This window comes from Rhagoletis zephyria, unplaced genomic scaffold (genome assembly GCF_001687245.7).
Source record: "Rhagoletis zephyria isolate East Lansing unplaced genomic scaffold, Rhagoletis_zephyria_1.1 Rzeph_scaffold_00492, whole genome shotgun sequence".
Taxonomy (NCBI): domain Eukaryota; kingdom Metazoa; phylum Arthropoda; class Insecta; order Diptera; family Tephritidae; genus Rhagoletis; species Rhagoletis zephyria.
In genome coordinates this window covers 224,921-244,989 of record NW_016157576.1, presented here as the reverse complement: position 1 = coordinate 244,989, position 20,069 = coordinate 224,921, and the positions used below count along the sequence as shown (strand labels likewise).

The 20,069-nt window shown below is 39.7% G+C and overlaps 3 protein-coding genes across 7 annotated transcripts; 2 read left to right on the top strand and 1 right to left on the bottom strand.

The window, feature by feature from the left end:
* Nucleotides 1-443: 443 nt before the first annotated feature.
* Atxn7 (Ataxin 7) lies at nucleotides 444-7,383 on the top strand. Of its 3 annotated transcripts, none has more exons than XM_017612031.1 (3): nucleotides 444-470; nucleotides 2,193-3,695; nucleotides 3,857-7,383. In XM_017612031.1, exons 2-3 carry the CDS (start codon nucleotides 2,514-2,516, stop codon nucleotides 6,872-6,874), a joined length of 4,200 nt encoding a protein of 1,399 aa, XP_017467520.1. In that variant the 5' UTR covers nucleotides 444-470; nucleotides 2,193-2,513; the 3' UTR covers nucleotides 6,875-7,383. The 3 variants fall into 3 exon arrangements, with proteins under 3 accessions (XP_017467520.1, XP_017467518.1, XP_017467519.1); XM_017612029.1 differs by having other exon boundaries at nucleotides 450-589; XM_017612030.1 differs by lacking the exon at nucleotides 444-470 and adding an exon at nucleotides 1,928-2,022.
* A 206-nt stretch (nucleotides 7,384-7,589) lies between these two features.
* Nucleotides 7,590-10,349, bottom strand: LOC108359945 (chitinase domain-containing protein 1). The gene is made up of 6 exons (XM_017612037.1): nucleotides 9,844-10,349; nucleotides 9,177-9,363; nucleotides 8,908-9,111; nucleotides 8,688-8,849; nucleotides 8,384-8,621; nucleotides 7,590-8,200 (listed from the first exon to the last, which is right to left on the bottom strand). Exons 1-6 carry the CDS (start codon nucleotides 10,120-10,122, stop codon nucleotides 8,059-8,061), a joined length of 1,212 nt encoding a protein of 403 aa, XP_017467526.1. The 5' UTR covers nucleotides 10,123-10,349; the 3' UTR covers nucleotides 7,590-8,058.
* Nucleotides 10,350-16,254: 5,905 nt separating this feature from the next.
* On the top strand, nucleotides 16,255-19,443 carry LOC108359939 (ATP-dependent RNA helicase 25E). 3 transcript variants are annotated; one of them, XM_017612028.1, is made up of 8 exons: nucleotides 16,258-16,396; nucleotides 16,573-16,796; nucleotides 16,999-17,219; nucleotides 17,287-17,470; nucleotides 17,695-17,813; nucleotides 18,595-18,726; nucleotides 18,798-19,200; nucleotides 19,266-19,443. In XM_017612028.1, exons 2-8 carry the CDS (start codon nucleotides 16,598-16,600, stop codon nucleotides 19,277-19,279), a joined length of 1,272 nt encoding a protein of 423 aa, XP_017467517.1. In that variant the 5' UTR covers nucleotides 16,258-16,396; nucleotides 16,573-16,597; the 3' UTR covers nucleotides 19,280-19,443. The 3 variants fall into 3 exon arrangements, 2 of the variants coding, with proteins under 2 accessions (XP_017467517.1, XP_017467516.1); XM_017612027.1 differs by having other exon boundaries at nucleotides 16,551-16,796; XR_001847021.1 differs by lacking the exons at nucleotides 18,798-19,200; nucleotides 19,266-19,443 and having other exon boundaries at nucleotides 16,255-16,396; nucleotides 16,551-16,796; nucleotides 17,695-18,417; nucleotides 18,477-18,674.
* The last annotated feature ends 626 nt before the right edge of the window (nucleotides 19,444-20,069 follow it).

The following is a 20,069-nucleotide window of genomic DNA, read 5'->3' as shown; positions in this document are numbered from 1 at the left end:
TTGTTTCACTGGAAAACGAGCGAAAAGTAAACAAAGCAAAGAAAACACCGAAAACCAAAGTTGAATTAACTCTTCTTTACTTGAATAAAAGTGTAAAATAGTGGTGCTTGTGATGTAAACAAACGCTCAGCTGACGAACCCGCTTTCGCAAACTTTTTTCTCAAAACCGTTTACAAATACAACGTCGCGTTCTTACGTGATCTTGTATTTTTGGTTCATGGTTTGGTACTTAATGCGCCAATTTAGGGATGGCAGTATGGGCAGATAGTGCGATACTAACGTCAGCTATTTATCAGACTTGTCATCGCTGCTGGAACGCGGAATCTTGTATTCCATCATTCTTAACAATTATTTGCTTCACGAACAGAAATCTAGCAACCCTACAAGATTCAGCACATTTTTCGTTCAGCACTATAAAGTAATCGTATAAAAGTAACGATTAAGTAAAATTTTCTGCCGTGTGTACTCCGGTCAGAGTGTTGGCCAAATATCTTTAATTTAGAATAAGATTTCTCCAAGATAATGGATCTAATTTAAAATGTGATTTTTCCAAACGGCAGCACTTGTTTGTACACGGCTTTTGGTCGAGGTTTGTTTCCATTCGTGGAATGGTATTCTGAAAAAAACTTCGTATGTACTTCATTGGGATTATCTCGAAACCGATTTGTTTGCACTTGGTAGCACATTTCGTGTTTTTAAGTTTGTGTAGATTTGTGTGAACATGCTACTATGCTGATGTGGCTAAAGGACGTGGTTAAAGCCAAAGCTATCGCATTTTTGCCATAAAATATAAAAATCGACAAATTTTTTATCTGACCATTTTTATTAGGGGTGTAAGCGTATGAAAGAGATGTATAGAGGCTATTGATTATCAGCTGTCTTATAATAACAGCTGTTAATTAGGCACTAGAGCATTCAATCCCGGGATCCAGAAACCCGGGATTTCGGGACTTGGAGAAGTGTCGGGGGGGGGGGGGGGACAATGAAACAGATATTGAAAACGAAAAAATTTATTAATTTGACATGAAAAACGCGAAATACAGCGCACCAAAATTTTGATTCAAAGTGAACTTGAGCAATTTTGGAAGTGAGTTTCAGGAACAGCCTGAACAACTGTACTTGTCCAAACATTTTGTGCGAGAGCTGTGTTTCAACTAAAAATGTGATAGCAATTGCAAACAGCAATATTTTACAGTGTGGAAGATATTATTAAGACTTTACATTTATATACATATGTTACATTTAATCATATATATAATCGTGCTTTAATGGCAGTAAGAGCTAGTACCATCCGAAAACATTACAGTTCAGATGTATCAATGAACACGTACGAAAGAAAAGAAACACATATATGTACGTATATACGTTTATAAATAAACTTGTACACAACACATACACAAAAACGGCACTCACGTACACAATACATTCACAAAAACGGTACAGGTCCGTCTCGTTTTGATTTCGGAATGCTTACCCCCTTTTGAAGTTAGCTTACTGTCAATATAGATGTATTACATAAGTATATGCAATTAATACAGATATTTAAGAATACTTTTAGTGCGTTCCAGAACGTCTACGATTCACAGGTTTTGCAGGATTTTGTCCAAAGTCGTTCCCATACGCCACGTTCACATAAGGTTTATTAAAGGCGAAAACAGCTGGTCCTGTTAAACCTGCAAATCCTGAAGTACGGGAGCAGGCTATATAAAAATACATAGACATTAAATTACGGACTCTTTTTTTTTTTACCAAGGGGCATTATGCTCCCTGTAAGACCAAAATCGGTGACAATGAATCTGTGTGATTTAAAAAAGGGGCCTATTGTTAATTGCAAAAGTTGTGGTGGAAGTCGAATTCCTCCAAAGTCCCGGGATTAGATTTTTTGCATCCCGAAATCCCGGCATTGTCAAATTGTTTCGGGATTGAATGCCCTATTGGCCACTATTCTGCATACATCAGTGATGTATAATATTTGTATCACTAAATGAGTACCAAAAATATTGATCGAATAAATTACTTTCGGTACATATTTTCTTATAAATTGATCAAGGCTTTTAACAAAAGGAAATATACTTATAAATTAACTAATATAACCTGAATTCAATAAAGATTTGCTTATTTGGTTGGCACAAATTTTAACCATAGAAATATACAGTTTGCAATATTTAATATGTATATTCTCACCATTTCAGAATTCTGGTTGGTTTTTGGTTGGCTCCAAAAAGGCGGTGTTATACGCTTCATTAACCTAGATACATAGTACATATGTATGTACATATATCACAAGCTTGTGGTCTGCTGTTGTAGCAGCATACAAATTCCCCAAAGAGTTTTTGGGGAGTGTTGCTGGAGTGATAGTCCTTGGCTAGATATAAATCTGGGTCGTTCCGGTTACGTAGACCCGACTGTCGTAGGAACGATCTTATCTAGCCCAGGAATTTCGGTTCAAGAGGCGAGTTTAGTTTTTTTGTAAACTACATAACAAAATAAACTGCTTTTGCTGTATGTAAGTCATGCCCATTAATAGCGGCTTTTCTACAGTGAACATTGAAAAACTATCAAAGCATTCATCTGGAACCAGTAACTTCGCCTTCACAATGGCAGCGAATAGAAGTGGCAATACATCCAGCGATGCGCAATCGTCAAGTAATTCGAATAAAAACATCGAAAATTCATTGATTAAACATCAGGGCCAAAAATGGCAGCAATTCTTCGATTTTGATAAAATGTTGAGGCAAATCCGAGTTGCTGAAAAGCAACATCATCGCCATAAGGGTGAAGGTTCTTCAAGTAACAATGGAAAGAATTCTCCATCCAATTCATCTGCTACATCGTTAAAGTCCAACACATCCACATCCAGAGGAAGCCGATCTCTACGCCAAGTGCAACGATTAAGTGGTAACGATATGCACTATTACGGCATCGTGCCCAAGAAGACAACAGCTGATGTTATCGTTTGCAGCATTTGCCGTGGCATTTACACTATGGTCGGCTTTAACAATCATATGATGATGCAACATCCATCTGCATGGGGTGCAGCTTCTACAAAATTAAGCCATGCATCAACGGCGAATGAAATGTACAATTTGATATCAAACGATAATAGTCAAGATTGCGGTCGGGAGGGATCAGGTTCCACAGCACCTAACGAGATTTTGGGTTCACCCTCTGATTTGTCTGGTATTATGTCGACATCATCCAACGCATCGTCATCATCATCTTCCGTGTCGACAACTTCTTCAACTTACGCAGCTACACCGCGTCATAAAAGCAGCAAAAGTAATAGTGCAACGGCTGGGAGCAGCTCCGGCGGCAGCAGTAGCACCAGTGGCAGTCGGTCGCGGAGTAAACAATCACGCCACAATAGTAGTAACGCCCATGCAGCATCGGTCGGGATTCATACGTCCAGCACCCCCAGTTCGGAAAGTACTCAAGCGCCGAGCAAAAGTTCCAAGAAAGGGGTTAGCGGCTCAAGCTCTAATGCGAACAACAACAAAAGCGACAATCCGAGCAGTGCGCAGACATTAGTTACATCTGCATCAACAAGTTCTAGTGCAGGGGGAAATAGTAGTAAACATAGCAAGGACACGATAACAGATACGGTGGCTACAACTCAAATCGCACTTTACTCGTCATCATCGAATTCGTCGTGCTCTTTGCCACCGACTCCAAAACTGAGCACCAATATAGCTGAGGTAGGTTATATATTCGTCTGCAGACTTTGCATATGATGCGTTACATAGATATTCGCAATTTCAATTTGCCGTTTAAATAGTTAGGACCAAACATTCCGTTCCCTATATACCCCTATTATATATACATATATATTATTATATTTTCTAATTGAAAATTCTAGGTTAAAAGTCCCACTTTCGTTGCCCAAGAGTCCGCCGATTCATTTGCATCCAGTTCCAGCGGCGAATACGAACGCCCAAACTCAACTGGCAAAGCACTTTCCTCAAAATCATCACATACAACAAATGCAACAAAAACTAAGGCTAATATAAGCGCTGCGTCTAGTTCTATTCCTATTGCGAGAGAATCAAGCAAGGTTTCTGCTGTCAAAGACATAACAAATTTTGACTCACCTCAATTGAGTGAGCTCGATCAGGCCGTTTCCTCAATTACTGAATGCACTTCAGTAGAAGGAGCAGCCGATAAAAAAATTGGGGGCTCTTTGAAACTTGTCATGGACCCTACAACCAATGTAACAGCTACAAATAACATTTTTCAAATGCCAAGCTCTAATCCCGTTATTGAAAACAACAACGATAAACTACATCAAATAATCGCTACTGCTACAGCTAATAACATGAATGTGGGCCAATCAGCATTGCAACCAAACTATGTGGTACCGCAAGAAATTGTACAAGCCTGCGAAGATGCTCTTCCGCATAATACTTCCGATGAAAATTCCATACTGACTTTTGACGACGTTTTCGATAGTAAATTCATCAATGAAATTCTCAGTACGGCTGACACGGAAATACATTTTGACGAAAACGAATTGGATACAGCAGCTGTATCACAGCAGCAGGAACAACATCAGGTTTATCAGCACCAACAAGTGCCGTCAGGGGCTAAGCGCATGCGCTATGATGAGCCAATATTAGCAAGCGGGCCACAGCAGCAGCTACAGACTCAACAGCAAGGCCAAGGCGTTGAAATAACCGGCGAATTCGTTGCCTATCAACAGCAACAACAACAACAGCAGTATGTGCCCTACAATGTTGCTACTCTAGAGGATTTGAAGATGTTCAATGGATCCGGTCCATTGGTAGAGCAACATCAGCAGATACCAACGCACTTACAGCATGCAACAGAACAGCAGCAACAACAACAACAACTCACCGCCATCGACGCAATGCAATTACAACAGCTTCTCTACCAACAACAAACATTGAATACACACTACGATAACAACATCGTGGATGATCATACAGATGCAAACCAATTGGCTATGCAGCAACAACAGTACGACCATAATGATATTGTTAGCGCTAAGCAATTGATGGATATGTGTGCCACGGTTGATATGAAATCGAACAAGTTAGGCGATTTTTCTACCATTTCGTCAACCGCTGGTGCGTATGTGAATGCCTATGATAACATGGCAGCACACTTTCAACTATACAATGTTCCCTCACTCACAGATGATAATTTGGAAACAGCAGAACATGTGTCTACTGGTGATGAGAATGGCATTCTAATGCCCAACATTGTTAGTGGTATGCAACGCGCTTCACAACAATATGTGCTTCCAGGCAGCGCTGGCGAAGATCATTTGATTTACGAAATAACTGATAACAATCAGGTGGCTGTTATAAGCCAGCAACGACAGCAGCAAATGCTTACAGATTTTCTAACGCACACCAATTATGATCAGGTTGCAACGGAAATTAATACTGATGCACCCAGTACAGTTTCGTTGCTGCAACCAACCAATAACGGCATGTCAATTAAAGAAGCCTGCTATGAAAATGATGACGATTTACTAGAATTTGACTACTCTCTTTTAGAGACGGTTAAATCGATCAGCAGCAGTAGTAGTAGCGGTACAAATAATGGCGGCAACTCAAAGTCCATAAAGACCGAGTTGAACACCAGCGGCAGCAGCGCTAGTAAGTATTATGAGGATATGTACTTGAATGCCTACCTCTACACAGGTATACCTAAGCCCATTGCAATCAACTGCTTTGGTCTTATCAAGCTGCCTTTTGCTGCGGCAACAACATTCAGGAAACACATTTTGAACGCCCGCAAAGCCAACAACAGCCCAATTACACTGAGTGGCGGTGGCATCAACGGCATGGTGTGCACGAATTCATCAACCGCTGTCCGCTTATCTAGCAATACAAAGTCGATGCAAAACTACTTCGGCAACTCATCGACTAATTCTTTAGGCGGCAATGAGTTTTCAATTGGCAGTATTACTATAACGAACTCGTCTCTTTCGCAAACTCAACTATATGCAGCACAGCAGAAGCAACATGTTGCGGGTAATACCAGCAACGGCGGCATAGAGATCACCTTCAACGCAAGTTCTAATGGATGTAGCTCGGCTGTGTCTCCAGTGTCGTCCATGCAACGTTCCCGCTCAAAATCGGGCAACTCATCGACCAGTGGCGGTAGTACCGCAAGTGTGGGCGCCACGCTTATGCGCAGCAAATCACAAACCGGTGCACCTGTTGCTGTGGTAACGCCCACGAGCCGTTTGCCACCACCACCTCGGCCTAGCACCGCTGGCCCTGTGCTTGCGCAAACCAGCAAAACCATATTTGTTAACAACACAGCTATGAATGGCAATGATCGTGTCAAATTAATAAAGCGCTGTATGCCGCTTGCCAGTAGCAGCAGCAACAACCATAGCCGGAATGACGGTAGCAAACGACAGAAGTTTTCACCACGTCAAATTGCCGATTTCCTAGGGGGCGTCAATCACAACAAAAGTGGTGGTAACAGCCACAAATCAGTGTCGGCACAACAGTCTGCTGACTCTGTTGGAACCATTGGCGGCAACAACAACCATGATGCTGTTGCAAATAACAACTCGGGCACCAGCAACGCCACCCACACCACCACAACGGCCAGCAACACCAATTCTGACGAACAGTTGAAATTGGAACGTGTTGCCCGATTCTATGAGCGCCGTCGAAAGTTGTATGATTTGGCGCGCAATACTCGTCAACAGCAGCAGCAGCAACAACAACAGCGCGCACAACCGTCACAGGTGCAACAAAACTTGCTGAAGCAACAACAGCAACTATTCAAAATGCTCAGCGATTATGGACAATTGAATGCCAACTGCAAGAGCGCTAATGTAAATCCAAACAACAACAACAGCAGCAGTGAAATTTTGCGCATTTCTGTATGAAGCATAGTCGCTAAAACCGAGAGGGAATGTGAGAAATCAATACAGGCTCGTCACGAGTTTAGCAAACTGTAATTGTAGATTGTGGGAATATGTTTAAAATTTTAATTGTACTTTAAATATAATTTAGGTATATTAAAGTATACTACGTAGAAACTGGTCTGTGGCGTTCGTGAAATACGTATTAAAGAGAGTTTGGAAAAAAAAGCTCTTTGATATGAGAACCCCCGCTTGCATAACCATTGAATAGATGCAAACATTTTAATTTTAGAATGAGATAAATGAGAAAGTTCAGACGCCACAGCATTAAATTAACATAAATAGTTTCGTGGTGTTCAAGATTTCTAATTAGTTTTTACCTAAAGTTAAGTATTTTTTTTTTATAAATTTTAATTTCATCTTATCTATCTATATGTACGATATATTGCCAATAGCTATCATAAACTTTTTTTCGTATACATTTGCATACATATATTAGTGCATGCGCGCGTTCAGAAATGCATCAAGCCGAAGCATCAGTCTTTTATTTCTAAACTATAATTGATGGAAATGTCAAATATGCGCAACCACGGGTAAAAGCCGAATTGGAACTTAGTTGCGCAAATAAGATATTTCCATTAATCATAGTTTAGAAATAAAAGACTCTGATGCTTTGGCTTGAAGCATTTCTGAACGCACCCCATATGTTAAATAAAATCGCAGTTTCCACATTATTATGTTATATTTATACTTTCATGCCATTATCCAATGAATGTGTATGTTTCAATTTAAGCCAGACTGAAAGGTTCTTAAGCCTATTTCTACAATACATACAACGCAAATAAAGAAACTAATTACAATTACCATTTTTTTTTTATGATAACTTTTACTTCAAATTCATAGAAAACGAGAAATGTGTAGACAATATTTCGACGACTAAAGAAAAAGTACTTAAATGGATTAAATATGTATGCAAATAGAGGCTCAATAGCTCAATAGTGAATTTCCAATTTATTGCTCATGTCGTGTTCTTAATTTCATTTGGTGCTTATAATATTATCAGGAATGTTCATTTTCCACTGTATTATTTTGGAATCGGAATGGTTATATATATGAATGTACGTACATACATAAGCACTAATTTACTTAAACCAAAAATATTGCTTACACGTATACATATTTATTCTCTAATAACACAAATACTAGCACTAAAAGAGATCATAAAAATAATCTAAGCCTTGTCCCAATTCCCAAATTGAAATGCCAGTACCCAACTCTTTGGCAAGTTTTATGCGTTCATTTATAGAATAAAGACTGGGATAAAAAACTATATGACGGCCATCTTCGGATCTGAAAATCGAAATACAAAAAGCTATATTAAACCTCAGATAGGTTAATGAGTATTTATTTTATAAGTGAAAAAAGTTTATCTTTCTTGAATCCCAAAAAAGCAGTTTTGTTATCTCATTATTATGTTAGGATAAAAAATTATATGGACCAATGCTATCTATAAAATTAAAAACATTTACTTACTTTACTTCGAAATAGTTTTCGACATCCAACTCATCGAAAGGTAAGCGTTTTTTTGCATATTGCAAAAGTTTCAAATATTGTCCAGCTACAATTGGGCCACCACCATCGGGTGTATAATCATTGCCATACATGTTGAGACCTAATAGAATTTTACGCCTTTTCGTTTTTGCATCATGGCTTTTAGCAGGCGCCAATAGCTCGACTGATTGTCGTACCCAGTATAATGGAGAGTTTGCACCTAAAAGTATTAACGCCCAATAAAAAGTTAAAGATCTACTAAATCGATATATGTATGTATATATACCTGGTCTTTGCACATTCGAGTAGTCGTACGTCATCAAAGAAAATGCATACACATGCTTGTACAGTTTATTAAAGTGCCTTTCTGTGAAAAAGTTCGGAACTTCTTGCCGATATGGGGGTATCACAAGGATTAAACGTAAATTTTCCTTTTTAAGTCCATCATCTAAAACGACATTAATTATAAAAGGTAAAAAATCTGTACTTAACTATATATAATTTACGTAATTGTTGCACCAATGTTATGAGAAATTGGTCGTCTACTCGCCCTCCAAGTTGCGTCCAAAACTCTATAACTACGCCATCAAATTCATATTTCTTGCAAGCATTTACCAACATTTCGTTTAGCTGCATCCTCTCACTTTCCAAACTCAGTAAACGCGAAAAGTCCCGTTCGGTGAATTTATCAAAAATGAAACGCGGAAAAACTGTATATAATCAATATATTTACATATATATTAGCTTTTCAAAGGGCTATCATTAAAATACCTACTTTTCACTGTATTGCCACGTTCATTTTTACCTTTCCGGCGCACTTCTCGCATCCAATTCGTATCAATATCATGCGAGCCGGCTAATTTATATTCATCACCATTTTTGATAATTTGAAACCACACCGGCGAGACGATATCGAATTTTCGCGCAAACCACTTTGCCACATCATAGCCATGCGAGTTCCACTGCAAAGATAGACTAGCGTAATTATAAATTATCTATGCATATGCTTAAAATGGTTGGGTTCCAGATGCTTCACGATTTGCAGGTTTTGTACAGGAAGCCGTTCCAGGTGACAACCTTCCACAATAGCCCAACTTCGCTCTGGCTACTGCAGCAGGTTAAACTCATACCTGAGCACACTAAACGCAGATGTGCCGAATGAGTGTCCGGCATGCGGAGATACACCTGATGACTCGAAGCATCTCTTCGTATGCCCGGAAAACCCAACAACCCTAACGCTTTGTCCCTGTAGACCGACCCTATTGAGGCTGCACGCTTCTTAGGGCTGCCGTTAGTGGAACTTGACGACAACGACTGAGATATTAACCGATCTGGGCGGTTAACCACCTTCCATAAGGTTTATTAATGGAGAAAACAGCTTTTCCTGCAAATCCTGTAAAACCTGCAAATCGTGAAGCATCTAGAACGCAACTGATATTTACCGCTGTTACATAGCCAAGCACAGTGTCGTTGAAATTCCGTAATGTTGTGTCCTTGTAATATGCTGCATTGTGTTCCAGAATTTCTTGTGGTAAAGGACGCACATCAATCAGGTTTCGTTCGAAAACAGATTTATCGTGTGGTCCAGCCAGCACGTTTAATGGTTTAATTGCTTTAGTCTTCTCAACGCGTCCTTTCCTGGGTGATATTGTAGCCTCAATCAATGAAGCAACAATCAATAACACCGTTATGGAAAGTGTACATGTGGCAGTGGATGACATTGTTTTGGGTTGTCTTGTATCAATCGATATTTTAACACATACCAACAGGGCTGGCCTTTGGTGCTCGAAAGTAACTTATGGTATTCGTCATCTAAAAACAGACGACCACTCCTGTCCTCAGTCCTTGTTAATTTATTTTATTGACCGGCTACTAATTTCAATAAATTGTTATCAAAACAGCTGATCGCAATGTTTTTAGCATTAGGTTGGTTCGACTAATAACCCTGCCAGATAGAGCACGTTATGTGCGTTTCATGAACGAACGACACAAGATCACGCCAGAGAATAAAAGAATCGATTTTTTAGCGGGTTCTACGCCATCTTGTTTCGCTGGTAAACGAAAGGAAAGTAAACAAAGCAAAGAAAACAACGAAAACCAAAATTAACCAAAATTATTCTCAGCCATTTTAAACGCACAGTTTGGCTTAAATGATTCATTAAAAAGCTTGTTGTCATGTTCAATTAAATCTTCTTTAGTTAAAGGAAAGTTTAAAATGGTGGTGCTTGTGATGTAAACAAATGCTCAGCTGACGAACCAGCTTTCGCAAACTTTTTTCTCAAAACCAGTTACAGATACAACGTGGCGTTCTTGCCTGATTTTGCATTTTTGGTTCATGAGTGCGTTCCGCTCAAGCTCAGTATATCCAGTAAACAAACTGTGCTATTTTTGACTTAAGGCGCACTTACGGCGTCATTTACATTGGGTACAGATCGATCTGATTGGCTTGATGTCAATTTGAAAGAGATATGTTAAGACAGAAAGTTACCCACATGAGCCCACGCTAGGGCAGGCACCTTGTTGTTGTTGTTGTAGCGGCTACAACAACCCCGCCCAGATCGGTTGGTATCTCAGTCGTTGTCGTCAAGTTCCACTAACGGCAACCCTAGGAAGCGTGCAGCTTCTGCGGGGTTTGCCCATAGGGACAAGGCCGTTAGGGTTGTCGGGTTTTCCGGGCATGCGAAGAGATTTTGCGAGTCATGTGGGGTCTCTCCGCATGCCGGACATTCGTTCGGCACATCCTCATTCAACCTACTCAAGTAGGAGTTTAACCTGCTGCAGTAGCCGGAGCGAAGTTGTGCGAGTGTAGTGCGTGTCTCCCGAGGCAGATGAAGCTCCGTCTCGTCTATGTCCGGGGGTGGTGTGCCTAGAACGGCATTCACAGGTCTAGAGTCTACATAACTCGAGACTGAGTCCCTGTGAATGCCGTTCAGGGCCTGTCTGTAAGCTGTCGGGTCCAGAGGTTGCTTAATGAACCTCTGGACTTCGTCCGTTAGTTCATATAGATGCCTCCTGACGTGCCTAGGCGAGGGCTCCTCTGCAAGCAGCTGTCTGCTTGGGTGGCCACTTCTGTGGCTCCCGATCAGGAACTGCTTGCAGAGCATTATATTATGCTCCTTTACCGGGAGCATTTGCGCCTCGCCGTGCAGGTGGTGTTCAGGCGACATCAAGAGGCATCCCGTCGCTGTCCTGAGGCACCTTGTCGTTGGTGCGGGTGCTTAGCTGAATCTCCATTTAAACCTTCCCTTCTTTTCCAGCTAGGGCTGCTGGCGAACAGTTACCAGGAACTGCAGCCTCCTAATCCAGGGTGTAACGCGACACCGTGCCTATTGGGCGGTTTGCTGCCAGGAGGTTAAACCGGCTGTATTTTAACGGCGCCTTCTCGACACCGGGCCGCCTCGAGGAGTAACGGTGGCCTTACCGCGACAAGGGCCGATTTGTAGACTGCTACGACTGGCAGGTCAGGCACGCGGTCGTAAGGAAAATATGAAGACAACAAAAGAAACAAAAATGAAACAAATATAACAAAGAAAGGCAAAAAGAAAGAGGGTCGGAGGAAGAACTTCTTGGATGGCCTCTCTGATGCCGAGGCAGTGCTTTCATTGACTACGAGAGAGAAGACGATGAGTCCTCCGCGAGTAGTGGTATATTCGACGTAAGGGCGTTGATAGACACCGATGTGGACAAAAGGCACGGAGGTAGACACCACAGCGAATATGCACGCGAGCGCGACAGGTCTCTAAGCCAGTCCGGCTAAACAACATAGCGTGAATCCATGCGGCGGGAGCGACCCAGCAACATTGAGTCGAGCGCACCCGCGAATGAGCGGAAGATCGGGCAGCACCAGCAGCAGGGTATTGAGGTATCCGTCAGTCAGACCGCACCCGCCGAAAAGCGGGCATTACAGCGAGAAAGCAGAACCCAAGCCCGCTGAAAAGCGGCGCGATGAGCAACCCCGTGATTCGGGCACAAGGTACGATAGTCGCGCTGGCGAGACCGCACCCGCTGAAAAGCGGAAGAGCGGGCAGTATCGACGAGATGAGAAGCACGGTGACGAGGGGAAAAGGGTTAGAGGTTTCGCCGAGACCGCACCCACTGCAAAGCGGAAGAGCGGGCAATTAACACCCCAAACTCCTGCTCCAAAGAAGCAGCGAGAGCTACGGCGAAAGAGGACGCTCAGGTTTGTCAGCCCGCACCTCCAGCCCAATCTTCTAACCAGCCAGGTACCAACCAGTAACTTTCAGCGGATACTGCTTCCCAACTGGGCCCTAACGGGTCTCAGACTATATATTAACTGGTCCCCAAGACCTGTTACCAACTTGTCCTAAACTGTATACCAAATGGGCCCCCCGTACCCCAAGTAGTTCCCAAGTCACTCCACCAAATTCATCCACTGAGACACACACCACGTTTTCGTCTCTGTCTAGCCCTTCGAAATTTTTTGCTGGGCTATGTGTTACATCTTCGCAAATTTTACTACTACCGAAACCAAAGAAGTATAGAAATCAATCTAATATATAAAATCTCGTGTCACGGTGTTAGTGGTCGAACTCCTCCTAAACGGCTTGACCGACCTTTATGAAATTTTTTGTGCATATATGGTAGGTATGAGAATCGGATGTAAAGTATATTTCATACGGTGCAGAGGGCGTGGCACTTCCCATACAAACCGAATTTTTCTTACTGAATTTCACTGAAAGTGTTCGTGGCAGAGTACTGAAACTTGGTATGGAGGTATATCAAATCAATCAAATGGTCATGAAGAAAAGTTGCAGCTATTGGAAAAAGGGGCGCGGCACCTCCCCTGCAAACAGAATTTTTCATACTACATACCTCTGGCAGTGTTCACGATAGAGTACTGGAATTTGGCAATTAGGGTGTCCTATCCTAAAAAATTGTCTATTTTTTTCTTTTAAAATTTTTAGTATTTTTGTATGAAAAATCTAATATATAAAAATATTGTGTCACGGTGTTTGTGGTCGAACTCCTCCGAAACGGCTTGACTGATTTGAATGAAATTTTTTGTGTATATTCGGTAGGTATGATAAGAGGGTTTTAAAGTATGTTTCATACCCCTAAGTGAAGGGCGCGTGGCGCCCCCCATACAAACCAAATTTTCCACACTGCATATCTCTGGAAGTGTTCATGATAGAGTACTGGAACTTGGTATGGAGATATATAAAATCAATCGCATAGTCATGAAGAAAAATGGGGGCTTTTGGAAAAAGGGGCGTGGCACCTCCCATAAAAACCGAATTTTTCATACTGCATATCTCTGGAAATGTTCATGGTAGAGTACTCGACCATGGTATGGAGATATATGAAATCAATCCCATACTCTCAGAGAAAATTGGAGCTTTTTCATAAGGGGGCGTGGCGCCTTTCAAACGCACTGAAGCTATTACGTATCTTTGTATGCATATACACTTTTGCTAGGTAATTTACTTTGGCAATGGAAATATGCCTTCTGACAACCACCAAACCGTAATATTAGAAGATAAATGCGTCACTGAAAATCATGTACGTGAACTGTTGGTGAAAATGTTGGACCAAAATGTTTCAATACAAAAAATTAATTTTTGGCGGCACGAAGTTCGCCGGGTCGGCTAGTAATTCAATGAAATTCTGATACATAAGTATTGTATTTTATCAGACTTTATTTACATTCTCTTTCAACATACGCACAGGCATATATGTACATATGTACATACATACATACGAGCACCAATTAATCTCATTTAAAGAATTGGCGTGTCTTCCATTTCCGCTATAGTGTATGTAGTGCATATTTTTAAGCACAATTTTTAGCTACTTCCGGCATGGCGACATCTACGTCTCGTGTCTACTGTATGGTCTTTGATATGCCTACCGACGAGGTAGGTTGATGTCTAGAATTTTGTATAGGAACTTTGATTATAATCTATAATTATAGCAGCAAAGGCGTCTGGACATGCAACATTGAAAGTTGATTAAAGCGTTGTACAAATATCCTCTGGCGAAGACAAGGATACTATAGCTTGTTATATTTATTTTCATTTATTTACTTCGTACTTTCTCCTTGTGGTTTTTGTACGCCGCAAAGCTGTGTTCAGTCAAAGAACGTAAATCTATGAGAAGAGACAACACGTTATAATTGTAGCGAGTGTGAACATCAAGAGCGAGCCTTCTCTTTTTATCCAATCTAAAAACGTATTTGGGCAAAATAGAAGGCGCTCCTGATGTTCACACTCGCTACAATTATAACGTGTTGTCCCTTCTTATAGATTTACGTTCTTTGGTGCAGTAAATTTTCAGATTTTACTGACCTGTCTTACTGCAGTGCGGTATGCCGAAATCAGTACGCTCCGATTTCATGTATGCGACACTAATGTGAAAATGCCAATTGAAATACATGAGGTCGGCTAACTTTCGGTATACTTTCGGTAAAAACCAAAAATTTCGATCCGATATCATACTGAGTATTGTGAAATCGCTCTTAGTCTAGACTTGTGTGTATTTGAACTTGCAAGCAAAGTTGAAACGCAGAACGTATACTTAAACGCAGTCTGTATACGCAGAATTTTATCGATTACTGGAGCCCTCAGTATTGCTTACTACAGTGTTGCCACTCCTCAATGCCTTTTCATAAACTTATCTCTTCAACTAAAATTTTTCGTGCCAGAATAGATCGTAGCTAAATACAAACTACTTAGGTTTCAACAAAAACCTTATTCAATAGTAAGTTTCAAATATTTTAAACGTATTGTTACGATTATCCTCGAAACCTTGAGGGATTTCCCATGAACCAATTAGAACAGATCTGTCCGGTTGAGAAGCCTCCATTTGTAATAGCAATTGAGAAAAAAGTGTGTGACGTTCGTAATTTTGAAGCTTGCTATTTCTGTTTTGCCTCTTTCTTTATGTGTATTTTGTCGGTGGTTTATTTCAGTGATTTTTCTGCGATTTTCAATAATTTTTTTGTGCAAATGTAATTAAAATGAAGTGCATCTATAGAAAGGAGAAATCAGCTGACACGGAAAAATCTAAATTCCGCAGATTTCTGCGCTACGGGCTACAACTACAGAAAAATTCTGCTGTGTTGAGTTTTCATTTACATGGCGCTCTGGTAAGACAGATCGTGTCAGCTGACTCGGGTTTACGTACCGGTAGTTTTACGTTCTTGACTAATTTCAGCTAAAGTTCTTGACCATGTAAAAGGCCCTACACACGGATCGATTTATCGGCCAACCAGTTGGCCAACCGCTAGAAGTTGATGGTAAATAAGCCGTGTGTAGGCAAGTTGGCAAACCTTCGTCAAGTTGTGCGTCAGGGTGGAGAAAAATCAAAAATTTTAGATTTTTGAGGCAGGTTGCCATGCGCATTAACGTTGACAAGTGTGTTTTCGGTTATTTTCCCTAGTGAAAATGCGTACTATTTGTGAAGACGGGGGCGGTAGCAATAACAAATACATAAAAATGAGAAGCATTCCTAGCATAGCTTAAAAGTTTGCCAGTGCTGTTGTGTTGTTCACAGTTCAAAAACTCTCNTTGAAAGAAAGCGTGCTGGTGGTAACATCGATGAAATTTTTATATTAAATCAAAATAAAAGTCTGTTCCTTATTGGATTATTTATGATTACGTTTTAGGAAATTATTCAGCAAGTTTTTTAAAGATTTAAATGTTTTTAAACACCGAAATTGAGAGAATGTTGTCTGGTGGCGTCATGCGGCAAATGCTTATTTCAAGACATCAAAGTGCCCACACACAAAAACTTGCAATCACATTGCTCGTCAAAATGACAGTTGGTAGGCCATCGATGTTTGCCTGTGGAGTTCTGCGGTTAACGTCCAAGTAATTGATGACTAATTATTTAGCGATATGGCAGCACGCTCGCAAACTCAACGAAAAAATTCGGAATAGCAAAAGAAAAGTGTGACGCGTTCCTGCAAGAATTGTACAATTAAATTAAATTAAGCTGCAAGATTGTTGCTTATCAACTAAAAAAAATCTCTTGACGGTAATAATTATGCTCTACTATATTAGTAAAATAAGTTTATCAAAGGGAAAGCAATTTCCAACAAAATATCGGCTGATTTGCCAGCTTGAAAATTTAAAGAAAATGGCGTCTCATGTGGCGTTTTGCAAAACCGAATAACCTAACTTTTTCTTAGCATTTTTTTCCGGGTCGAATAGAACGATACTCAACTTCCATTAAAAAATGGCTGATAATGATGATCTTTTGGATTATGAGGATGAGGAGCAGACCGAGACCACTGCCGCCGAAGTCCCTGAAGCACCAAAGAAAGACGTGAAAGGCACATACGTGTCAATTCACAGTTCGGGCTTTCGTGATTTTCTGCTGAAGCCGGAAATTTTGCGTGCAATAGTTGACTGCGGTTTCGAGCATCCGTCTGAGGGTAAGAAAATGTAAATTGTATATTTTTGTAATTATCAACTGAAGTTGTCGGTACGCTGTTTAAATGATGATACTATTGATAGGGACATCAGATATATAATGATCGATTTATCAAATTTAAATCTGAAAATTGTGTTCATTCTAGAGATTGATGGGTAACTAAACTTTTCGTTCACACATATTATGTATTTATTTTATTACAGTGCAACATGAGTGTATACCACAGGCAGTGCTGGGAATGGATATTCTCTGTCAAGCCAAGTCGGGTATGGGTAAGACTGCTGTTTTTGTGCTTGCAACTTTACAACAGCTAGAACCGACGGAAAATGTGGTATACGTGTTGGTTATGTGTCATACTCGTGAATTAGCATTCCAAATTAGCAAGGAGTACGAACGATTCTCCAAGTATATGCCAGCTGTGAAGGTAGTTACTAATATACTCTGTTAAAAATTTGTTGAATTCGAAAAGCATATATTTTTGAATATTTAAGGTTGGCGTATTCTTTGGCGGCTTATCCATTCAGAAAGATGAAGAATCGTTGAAGGGTACAACGCCACACATTGTTGTTGGCACACCTGGTCGTATCCTTGCCTTGATACGCAACAAAAAACTTAATCTAAAGCACTTGAAACACTTTATTCTTGACGAATGTGACAAAATGTTGGAACAACTTGGTAAGCTTTAAACACTAAAACCCAAATTCATAAAAAATAAAGAAGTCTTGTAACTGCTTTATAATTTATAAACCTGGAATTTGTATGAAAATGTCATTTAATAGAGCTCTTTAAATCTATTTTATTTTCTTATCAATAAGACCATAAGGTTTTAATTTTGTATTAGGTATGGAATGTGCTGTTTCTTGAAAATAAGTATTTTCATATTCTTAATCAAATTGCAGATATGCGTCGCGATGTTCAGGAGATTTTTCGAAGCACTCCACATGGAAAACAAGTAATGATGTTTTCCGCTACGTTGAGCAAGGAAATACGTCCGGTGTGCAAAAAATTTATGCAAGATGTAAATATCTACGTGTCCATTCTTCTACTTGTTCTACTACTACTAGTTATACCACTAAGCTTTATCCCAATTGCTGAACTGCCACAACATAAACACCACAACACCATTAAAAAAACAAAGTCACAAATGTTAAAACTAATAACAGAAAGCATAAAGTATAACAGAATAGAAATAATCTTAACCTGAAAATATCAAATCCATTATAAATGAAAAACTATAACAAAACGGTTTTTAGAAGCCATAATTATAGCAATGCGTCACTTGGTTGCGTAATGTAAAATGAAGTTGACTTCTATTAATTCTTTGCAAAGCGACGTGGATCATTGCGACTGCAGCAGTATTCCCCAAAATTTCATGGGGATAGCTTTATGCTATTACAACCAACAATTTGCGACGTGATTTGATACATGTTTCAACATGGGGAAAACATTATTCACTTAATCGATCATTTACAAAATGGAAAGGGAAATGCCTTATTTGGGGATGCATCTGTCAGCCAAGCACTAAATGGAAATAGGTCTAAACATTCCATTGGGGATCACTTCAATGTTGTGTGTACCAGTAGCCTGTTTCGAAACTAATGAGATGTGGTGGTTGTGTGGCCGTATGTAATTATAGCATATAAATGTTTCTAAATTTGCTAAGTCAAATATTGGACGTCAGTGAATGAGCTAAAGGCGCCCGTCTGTCCTTTGACGATTCAGCGGCAGGATGATTCCTAATTATGCTGGTTTTCATAAATTGTAAGTTTAAATATTCTTTATTTAATTTTATATTGCAGCCCATGGAAGTTTATGTGGATGACGAAGCTAAATTGACATTGCACGGATTACAACAGCACTATGTTAAACTGAAGGAGAACGAGAAAAACAAGAAATTGTTTGAATTGTTGGATGTACTCGAATTCAATCAAGTAAGCACCTATTTGAATTAAATGAGTTTTAATGTATTTGAATTCTATTTATATAATTAAATGAAAAACAGGTTGTAATTTTCGTAAAATCAGTTCAACGGTGCATGGCTCTAGCTCAGTTACTAACCGAACAAAATTTCCCCGCAATTGGCATACATCGTGGAATGACACAAGAGGAACGTTTAAATCGCTATCAACAATTCAAGGATTTCCAAAAACGCATATTGGTAGCCACCAATCTTTTTGGTCGTGGTATGGATATCGAACGTGTGAATATTGTATTTAATTATGATATGCCTGAAGATTCGGACACTTATCTTCATCGTGTGGCTCGTGCTGGTCGTTTTGGTACCAAAGGTTTGGCTATAACCTTTGTCTCGGATGAGGCTGATGCTAAAATTTTGAACGAAGTGCAAGACAGATTTGATGTCAACATCACTGAATTACCGGATGAGATTGATCTATCATCCTATAGTAAGTGCCTGTGATTTTTAACAATGAATAATGTTTACGATTAATATACAATTTTCATTTTGCAGTCGAAGGACGATAAAATATTTAACTTCTACATAAGTACTGCTACTAAAATGGGCTACTTTATTGTAAACCTAACGTAATCTATAGTGTATTACTCAAATAAAAGTCCAGAAACCAAATGAGACATTTTATTTTAAGACGCTTTCTAATAAGTATACATAGAATAAAAAGATAAATTAAAGAATTTCTATTACGAGTTTTATTTTCTAAAAGCATTTTGAGTTAAAAAGAAGGTAGACATTGGTGTCAAGGTGAGAAATCTAGGTTTAGAAGATAGGTTACTAAGGCCGAATTTCAGATGGCCTATTTAAGTAGAGATTGTTAATTAACTTCAACAATTCATTTTCAGATCATAAGTTTAATCTGCACATAAATGGCCATATTGTTATTCAAGTATGAGATATAAAACCCTGTGTATGCATCAAACAACCAAGATCGATAATAGCGGCTGTGTTCAGAAATGCATCAAGCGAAAGCATCGTGCTCCTTTATTTATAAACTATAATTTAGGGTAATGTATGTTTTGCGCAACTAAGTTCCAATTCGGGATTTAAGCGTGGTTGCACATATTGGCTATTTTCATCAATTATAGTTTAGAAACGAGTAATTTTTAAGCAAAAAACAAAACCGACTTCAATTCTCATATAAAAATTTAAGATTATCGTAAATTTCTTCACGGTCCAATTATCGGATCTAAACAAAATTAGTATGGGACCACCCTTGAGGTACCACCTTCCGATGAATTATCGAAATCGACTAACGTGGTCCAAAGTTATGCGGGAACATACATACAAAAAAAATAATCC

Coding starts and splice junctions, on each gene's coding strand:
- Atxn7 (XM_017612031.1), top strand. CDS start 2,514: ATGCCCATTAATAGCGGCTTTTCTACAGTGAACATTGAAAAACTATCA. Junction 3,696..3,856: donor TGAGCACCAATATAGCTGAG/GTAGGTTATATA, acceptor TGAAAATTCTAG/GTTAAAAGTCCCACTTTCGT.
- LOC108359945 (XM_017612037.1), bottom strand. CDS start 10,122: ATGTCATCCACTGCCACATGTACACTTTCCATAACGGTGTTATTGATT. Junction 9,112..9,176: donor ACGTGGCAATACAGTGAAAA/GTAGGTATTTTA, acceptor GATTATATACAG/TTTTTCCGCGTTTCATTTTT. Junction 8,850..8,907: donor AACATTGGTGCAACAATTAC/GTAAATTATATA, acceptor ATGTCGTTTTAG/ATGATGGACTTAAAAAGGAA.
- LOC108359939 (XM_017612028.1), top strand. CDS start 16,598: ATGGCTGATAATGATGATCTTTTGGATTATGAGGATGAGGAGCAGACC. Junction 17,471..17,694: donor CAAAATGTTGGAACAACTTG/GTAAGCTTTAAA, acceptor ATCAAATTGCAG/ATATGCGTCGCGATGTTCAG. Junction 18,727..18,797: donor ATGTACTCGAATTCAATCAA/GTAAGCACCTAT, acceptor AATGAAAAACAG/GTTGTAATTTTCGTAAAATC.